Below are 9,008 nucleotides of genomic sequence, written 5' to 3'. Positions count from 1 at the left end.
GAAAATTTCCTCATTTGGATTCAATATTGAAAAGTATAACGTTGTGCAACCACTCGATTCCCTCAAAAATTCCAAAGGCTATGTGGCTAAGTCCCAGTCAAGGTGGAATAAAAAAGGGTCCTTTTTGTTACCAAAAATCTTGCTTTTAGCGTTGTCCAAATATTTGCAACTGGATCTGGCTCTTAGTGAAACATTTAAAAATTAAGATTGATCTCACTGATTGAAAATGTGCCAAAATAACAAGGGATATTTTTTTAAAAGGCATAATGTTCAGACACCTCAGTGCATCACTAGGGGTGGACATATTAGACAAGCAAACATTTGACCTCAATCTAGCTGGAACCTAAACAAGATCAATAGTAAGATTAGAAGGTGGGAGTACATACTCCTCCCCTTTCCTAGCTGAGTGATTGTGGTTAGCTCCTTGATTATTGAATAAATATTCTTCGTGTCCTATATCTTGAAAATGGACAAACGCAATTGGAAAGAATTTTTAAAGCCCATTAAACGATCAAAATATTATTTGTCACGTCTATCTTAAACATGACCGAATGCAATTGGTCCACAATTGAAAAGAATTTCTAAAACCCATCAAACCATTCCTATCAAGAAACAACACAAACCACACAACTCCATGGTAGTGGGGGAAATGGAAATGGGTGGTGAGAACCAAGGTGGCATTGGAATCCTACACCTAATGCTATACATAAAAGCCTTCTGTGCAAACCAGATAGTATCCTTTACACATCATGGGTCGGATTGGGCAGCCATGGCTTGGGATATGCTTGACAAAGTAGAGCTTAGTTTACAAGAAGGCCCATGGAAGGAGTCTATCGTGCATGGAAAAATGGTTGCTTCAAGGTGGAATTCTTTAAAAGTTGGAGATCGATAAAGTGGGTGAGATATTGATAAAGTGGCGACAACGTGGTATCATCATTAGAGGGGGAGACCTTGAGATACGTCAAGTGCTCCATCTTTCACTGGTCTCCTTAGCTGTCCAACCTAGGAACATGTTAGGTTTTGGATAAATGTTTCCACAAATATGAATAACGAAGGAATCTCAAAGGTGGCATGTTTATGGGACAACGACAACTTTTGTTGGAAGGATGTGGACCAATGGGTGGTGCAACATAATTTGAATCTAAATGAAAGGCTATTGTATTGAAAGCAAGGTTTGTTCGTACGAAAAAAGGAGGAATCCTTTCCCCCTTATTGGTACCAATGAAATAGTGGGGACCTTGTAGTTTGTGTCAAAACTTGTCCAAATTTGTAATTTGAGGTTCTTCTTTCAAAGATGTATGCAATAATATATAATTTTGTAATATTTTCTTTTGGGACTTTGAAAAATTGCATTCGAAAGATTTTTCAAAGGTATAATATCAAAGACACCCAATTTTGTATGATATCAAGGACACCCAATTTTGTTCCACTAAACCCTATTTTCAGCCATTGAGCAATAGTGTCTCAGAAGTAATGTTCAATTCCCAATACCTTTCGTTGGGATGAAGCTCAACCGGAAAGCTTGGCATTGGTCAAGGACATAACTTTTGCACTACCAAAAACACTAGGAACTTATAAGAAGCTTATTTGCAAAGCAGATTGGATCACTCCCCTCATGAAATTCTGTAGGGTGAATTGATCGAAAAAGAAGTGGGTGCAGTGTCTAAAGAACATTTTCATAAGTAGAAAATAATAAGATTAATCCTTTCCCAAGGTATTCACCAGGTTACCTTATGGTATCATGTGAGTGTACAATAAGGGGGTTTTCAAATAAAAGAATGCAAATTTTACAAAGGGATAAAACAATGCAGTTTACGTGCATGGAAGTGACATCTCCGTATTACTACAAGAGAGTTCCCCCTCATCACTATATCACACGGGCATGGTAAAATGGGATCAATGGTGGAGGAGGAAAAGGCAGGGCGCGTCAATCATGGACCGCCAGATCTGAGGTTGCCCCGAATTTACCAATGTGTCCGAATTTACAAATTTTCCCCGAATTTACTAATCAGCCCAGATTTACAATATGACATACTCGAATCTCCTATATTTCAACGTACGCATGAAGGTGTAGTGGTTCGTGCACATGGATCGTGGTGGGGAGGTCGGAGGTTCAAGACATGGGGTGCGGATCGACCCGAATTTACAAGCCTACCCGAATTTACTTTTCTCCCCGAATTTACCAAATGCGCATCTGACGGCCCAGATCACCTCGATCGTGTATTTTGTATGGATGTTGAGTAAATGCCGATTTTTACGGTAGAATTGTCTAAATTTTGTTGTATTTCTCTAGGCCAAGGAAGGTTCGCAGTTTTTCGTACTAAGCCCAGTGAGACAAAACGGGAAGAGTGCCCTTATTTTTGTCCGCAAAACGGGAATGGCTTCAAATTTTTTTCGCAAAACGGGATTAGGTGCCCTCAATTTGTTGGGTTAGGGAAAATGCTTTTGTGAAGCTGTGTAGCACACTTTTCTTTCCATTACATTATGTCAAGTGGGGGTATTGCAGTACAATCACGCGGAGAAATGCCGGGCGGTACTTAAGTACAATCACGCGGAAAAATGCCACGTTGTGATGCTACAGGAATCGATCACGTACATTGACTATAGTTGCAAGCACCGTGCAAGGGCTGCCCCAAGCCCGGGCCCTTAAAATGCCTGCTGCGGCCTTCCCTTTTCATTTTAAGACAACGTCGACGTCCAGCTCCTCCTTCTACTTCGAAGTAGCGCAAGCTTGCAAGCAGCAGCATGGCGGTATTATCGTATAATCTAGCTAGGCCGGGTTGTGTGTCTCTGTGTGTGTGTGTGTGTGTGTGTGTGTGTGTGTGTGAGAGAGAGAGAGAGAGAGAGAGAGTGTATGATCATCAACTTATACTGACCGATGATATTATACTGGTGCAGGCGACGTCGAAGCCCGCCGTTGTGGGTCCGTGGGGAGCCCCGGGTGGCAAAGCGTTCGACGATGGATGGAGCACCGGCGGGATAACGCGTGTGACCCTCTATTATATGTCTGACTATCTGCGAGGTCTGGAGGTGGTGTATGCAAATGGAACAACGACTATGCACGGGGGACGTGTCGGCACCTCGATGACCATTCAAGTAACTAGTACTGCATTGATTTGTTAGTGTTGTTGTGGCTGTTGGTTGGTTGACTGAATCATATCATATTTCAGCCTGGAGCAAATGAGGCGATAGCTAGTGCTACTGTCTCAATCGGCAAGAATGCCCACTTCAACAACAACTACGGCGTCGTAGCTCTGGGCTTCAACACCGCCACCAGCAACACTATTGCCCCGCCTGGCAACCCCACCGCCAATGACGTACTTTCATTCGCCCCACGCATCTTGGGCTTCTTTGGGCGTGCGAGCTCTGGTGCCATAGACCAGTTGGGCTTCTACCTCTCTAACGAAACCCACGCCTAGCTTAAGGAGCAAAGCATGTATTGTACCAAGTCTCTCTTCAAGGGAGAATCTATAACACAAAATCTGTTTGGAGGGAGGAGTGGCTCCAAGTATATCCGGTCCCCCCCCCCCCCCCCCCCCCCCCCCCCCCCCCCTTCCCCCCCCTCCCCCCCTCTCTCTCTCTCTCTCTCTTGGAAGTATTGTTCATGCCAAGCTAGAAAGTTATGATGTTTATTTTGAAACCTTCGATTGAGTAATCTATGTCTGTTTATTAAGAATCCTCTTAAGGGAATGCTCACTATTGTTACTTATATTCCGCTACAATCGATGCTATTAGCCATATTCCGTTACAAGAAGCATTTATAATAGCTTGGTGGGAGATCTTGGTCTTCGAAGTCAATTTGAAGATTGAATCTCTCTTCCTGTCCACTCAAAATTGATTACAAACTCTCCATCTGAACGTAGAATGATCATAGCTATCATAAAGGTCGACGTGGTTGTATCAATGAATGACAAGAGACATTGTATAAATGCACTCTTGTGTCAACTGACTATGAAAGACATACGATCATGATACTTTTGAGGCCCTTGGTCCTGATTAGGTCCTCCCCTCTACTTATTATCTATGTAGTGCAACCTCGCCATGCCATAGTCCATAGGTACAATACGAGTCATCTTCTACTTTAGGTGTCACTATAGAGTACCTATCTAGAAAGTAGTATCATTGTTTGCCACCTTGCCATCTAGAAAGCACTATCATTGTTTTCCACCTTGCCATGTTGTCACTATCATTGGCTTTGTGTGTGTGTGTGTGTGTGTGTGTGTGTGTGTGTGTGAGAGAGAGAGAGAGAGAGAGAGACTTCTGCACCTACATGTGGAGAGGTTGAGTCTTACAAGGAGTGGAGACAGAAAAGGTAAAAAGTCCAATAGACCATAGCTCTAATGGTGCAAACTTCAATGTGCATTGGTTAATGGCTCAATATTGAAAATCCACTGGAGTAGGCATAACAATAATAGCATTGAACAAGTCACCTTGCACTATGAGAGTCAGGAAGACCCACATTATACCAATGTGTGATTGCACATAGGCAATAATAAAACCACTTCAGGATGCCCATACTTAGGGGAAAGAATATGGATCAAGGAAATTGCAACATATAGCCCGAAACTTCGTCCGCCATACATATTGTATAGATATCTCAATCAAAGAAGAATCGAGCCTATGGAGGCAAACGAAGCTTTACTTGATCTCACTTTTAATTTTCCAACTCTATTCTAAAGCGAGAAACTGGTTTGTGGGCATATGCTTTAGAGTTGGGGTCCCTCAAAACCCAGGTTCATAGGGACAAAGCTTAGAGATGGTGGCTGTAAAAACAGAGGTCGCCAGGAAAGAACTTGGGCAATATCACTGTCTTTCTTTGGGACTACGGGTTTCACTAGATCAAAGAAGGCATAGGAGGTGTGCCTAGGAAGCGGCCACACCATTTTAAAGACGTTTTGTGCACCTACACTCAATGCCATTAAGGTCTTGTGTTCTATAATACAAGCATTGTCCGATACAAACCCCTTGACCTCCTCAAAAGCAACACAAGCGGACGATATTGGGAGATGGGGTAGGCCTAAACACATTTGTCCGGTGCCATGCACCAAAGGAGACCGCTTTGCCTGCCTCCATGAGCAGGAGATAAGCTTATAAGCTACGGATGGACCCCTGATAATTCCCCTTCTAGAATTATAAGGAGATGGATTTTGGGGGGGGGGGGGATAAGTCTTACTCAAGGGGAGGGGAGAAGGAGAAGGAGAAGGGATAGAGATGAAATGAGAGAAACATTTCTTCTCTGTTAGGTATATCCTTAAATAAAAAATGTCATTCACATATATATAGAGAGAGATTTTGATGAAGCCATCAGAGGTTAACATTGCTCGCATAATTTTTGTTACTCTCATCTGATGCCACTTCAAATTCAATTTTCGATATTACAAAACATAAACCCTTTTAATACAAACCAGATTGTCATCGAGAATAATCTGATGAGTACTTCCTTAGGAATAAAGATTATCCAATCAAGGTATATTAAAATAAACTAATTGTAGATAGAGGTTTTTCTAAGACTTTTTTCCTGCAAGTGGCAAGTCCCTTTTTACAAAGAGTGATCGAATCCCTCACGAAAGGCATGCACTAGTTTCCAAGACATGGCACTAGAACGAACTTTAGGCTGTTGTTACAAAGAGAGGCTTCCTCAAGACCTCGATCATCGCTTACATGCAAAGTCAATGCCCGAACAGGTATGAGGATAGGGCTAATGAAAGTTGGAATGATGAATCAAATTAAAGTCACCTTTGAGCAATGTTCGGAAAAAATCATTTTTCCAAACATACAAAATTTGTTTCCTTATATTTTCCAAGAGCAAATTTTACAAAATTAGGTTACTTTTTTAGGATTTACAATAATTTTCTCTATTTTGGGGAGAAATTTGTCCTTTTTCCCTTGCCCTCAACCGAGTTGAGACCTTAATGGTGCCATGAAGAGGTAAGATTCATGCACCAGTATTATGCCCGTAACTAACTTGCAAAAACATTAACTTGTCCTTGGACTCAATCCCAAGACCTCAAACACCTTCAAAGGTGGAGAGAGCTAGCAAGGAGTGAGGGAAGGGAAGACCTCAAACACCTTCAAAGGTGGAGAGAGCTAGCAAGGAGTGAGGGAAGGGAAGAGCAAGAAAGGAGTACTTGTCTCACCATAGATTACTCTTGAAGCCTAGCTTAGCATAGTAATATAGATGGTAGAGAAGATGAGCATGCCGTTGAGGCTTGACTCCTAGTTGGATTTGCATTCCATAGCAAAGTGGTGTTGGTGTAGGATCTCTACTTCTCAAGCTTGGAGAAGGAGATGTACTTATTGCGCAACACATGAGAGAGTGTGTTTGTGTACGCGCAAATATGAAAAAAGGAGGGCTCTCCCTTGCTTTCGTCGACATCTCTCTCTCGACTCTAGCTTGCTCCTAATTGGTGTATGGAAACCCTGGCCAGTCACAAGCTATGGTCATATCAAGCAGTATGGGTAGCATTTGGCAAGTTTCCTTCTTTCCCCCTTTTAGAAAGACATCTTAATTAATTTTTTTAAAGCATCTAAATTCTCATTGGACCTCCCTAAAGGCCATCCAATAGGATTCAGGCACACTATGAGGGAAATAGGGCTAGGGGCTTAACGTGTTTCCTTTAAGCATCTTGAGTCTTGGACTTGCCTTGAGTGTGTGTGTGTTCTCTCTCACGCCCTACTCTTAGGGCTCATCCCCTCCTATGTAGGAGTCTTGTTTGAATTTCCTTGAGTGTGTCTGTGTTCTCTCTCACGCCCTTCTCTTAGGGCTCATCCCCTCCTATGTAGGAGTCCTCTTTGACTTGTGTGTGTGTGTGTGTTCTCTCTCACGCCCTACTCTTACGGCTCATCCCCTTCTATGTAGGAGTCCTGTTTGACTTGAACACCACAAGAAATTTTGTCATCAAGCACCTCAAGCACGTCCTCAGTCATGACTCACGATGATAGACCGCTTTTACGTGTACAAAGTAGCGTTTATATGCATGGTCATATGTACAAGAAGATGTAAATAAATGCATTTGGGAGCTTTGCAAAGTGGTTTCAAGTTCGAAAAAGGTGCAACGTGTGCACATTGTAAATATACGTGCTTGCGTGTCGGCAGTCGGACACATGTACATGCCCGTATCGGGTATCGCGGCCCTGGATATGGTTTTAGGTGGCTTATTTTGGCTCTAGATAATGTGTTTGAGCTTTCTGGAATGTAAATAATGCAAGTGACAAGTGTCGGTACTCTCATCCCACTCGAGAAGTTTGACACATGCGGTAACTGTCTATTTGCGGTGCCTGATCTGCGTTGAGACGTGCATCGCCCTAGAAGTGGTCAAAAATGGAATGTTGGGATGTGGAAATGTGTTTGGGTATCGAGGATGAAGCGTGCAAAATTTGGTGAATTTTGGAGTCCGTTGGGATTTTTCCTGCAAAAAATGCCCGCCAGGGGTCAAAACTGGGCCAAAAAAGATAAAAAAAGGTGTGAAATGGGTTCAAATTGCCACATCACTCACGATGCCGTGAGTGTTGAGGCTGAGGGAGAAATTTGGAAGTACAATATCAACACTTGCACCCCTATGTGTATGGGAGGAAGCAGGGTTCCTACAGGTGGTCTAGTGCAGTCCCGTTGCGTTCACGTCCTATTTTCAAGTGTGTGGAGGAGTGAATGAGAGCTTTCTCTCTTGGATTTTTCACTTGGGAGAGTCTATGTGAATTCTAAGGTTTCCATGGATGTGTGTGTGCAAGGAATTGAGGGAAGAAGGTGCGGCTTTTTGCAAGACTATGTGACCCTGTATCGGTGCCATTAGGGTTGGCGCTACTCCAAAGAGTCCAACAGAGTGGAGTTTGGTGAAGCTTTTGCAATGGTTTGAGAGTGGCCTTCTGTGGCTGGAGTTTTTGGTTTTTTGATGGTTTTTCTTGTATATTTTGGTCACCATCAAGCGTGATTTCAAGTGTTGATCACCTCAACTCACCTTGTAGTGTCTGCGGCAGTTGTCTGCGGGCAAGCGAGGGCTTGTAGGTCGAGGCGTTTGGAGTTTGAATTGAGCTTGTGGGTAGAGTTTTTAGGGATCTTTTGAGTGGTAGTGAGTGAGGTGAGGAATTCAAGTAAATTCCTTCTGTTGTGTTGAGTTGTCTCTGTGTGTGAGTGTGCGCACCGCGTCTTTTGCTCCATCATCCTTTGGCGATCCCGCTGTGGAGCGGAAATTTGCCGGTTGTGCACCCAAGTGAAGCGGTTTTGCTGTGAAGTTCGAGCTTCATTGAAGAAAAGTGGTGGTTTGGTTGAGGTGCAAGACTTCAAATTTTGTGGAATTACTCACGCAAGGGAAAAGGAAATTCAACGGGATGGCGTATAGTTGGCCAGTGTTTACAGGGAAGGAGGATGTGAAGGACTGGATTGCGGACCTCGAGTGGCATACGCTTGGTATGCATATTGTGAATGACGAAGCCAATCTTCATGTATTTCTTCTTGCACTCAAAGGAGCAGATTGGGAGTGGTTTGAAGGTTTAGAGGAAGAAAAAAAGAATACATGGGAGCAGGTGAAGCTGACAATTTTTGATAGGTTTGGAAAGAAACTAACCGCAACAGAAGCGACGACAAAATTGAGAGGTTTGCAGCAAGATGTTCATGCTAACTTGAAAGAGTTTTTTCAACACTTCAAAGGACTTTGGGTTCAATTAGAGGCGGCATCCCAAGTACCTTCAGGGGATTTCTTTAAAGTGCGTCAGTTTATGGATTGTCTCCATCCAAGTGTAAGGGAGAAGGTCGATCAAGAGGAGCCTGCTACATTTGAAAGAGTTGTGGAAATTACTGAGGCCACGAGGAAGAAGATCAAGAGAAGGTGGGAGCAAGGCCTGACACATACTGAGCCAGTTGTGGTGCAACCAATGGTCCCTGTGACAACGGATGATAGAGTGGAGCGAGTGGTTCATGGTCGAGATCCTGTTTACGGCCCGGGTTTTGCATGATCTTGCTGGTCAGCTGCAAGAATTAATAATTAACATAATGAATAGGAACCAAAGAGTGT

General features: G+C 43.2%; 1 protein-coding gene across 1 annotated transcript; it reads left to right on the top strand.

The window, feature by feature from the left end:
* The first annotated feature begins 2,651 nt into the window (after positions 1-2,651).
* Positions 2,652-3,419, top strand: LOC147440951 (uncharacterized). The gene is made up of 3 exons (XM_086483366.1): positions 2,652-2,759; positions 2,899-3,096; positions 3,171-3,419. Exons 1-3 carry the CDS (start codon positions 2,652-2,654, stop codon positions 3,417-3,419), a joined length of 555 nt encoding a protein of 184 aa, XP_086339492.1.
* The last annotated feature ends 5,589 nt before the right edge of the window (positions 3,420-9,008 follow it).

This window comes from Adiantum capillus-veneris, chromosome 15 (genome assembly GCF_014529385.1).
Source record: "Adiantum capillus-veneris isolate H3 chromosome 15, ASM1452938v2, whole genome shotgun sequence".
NCBI lineage: Eukaryota > Viridiplantae > Streptophyta > Polypodiopsida > Polypodiales > Pteridaceae > Adiantum > Adiantum capillus-veneris.
The sequence above is the reverse complement of the archived record's forward strand: the minus strand, read 5'-3'. Positions and strand labels throughout refer to the sequence as shown.

Bases quoted from the DNA above. Each gene is read 5' to 3' on its own strand.
- LOC147440951 (XM_086483366.1), top strand. From the start codon at position 2,652: ATGCCTGCTGCGGCCTTCCCTTTTCATTTTAAGACAACGTCGACGTCC. The intron at 2,760-2,898 runs GTATAATCTAGC...ATACTGGTGCAG, and splicing joins AGCAGCATGGCGGTATTATC to GCGACGTCGAAGCCCGCCGT. The intron at 3,097-3,170 runs GTAACTAGTACT...ATCATATTTCAG, and splicing joins GCACCTCGATGACCATTCAA to CCTGGAGCAAATGAGGCGAT.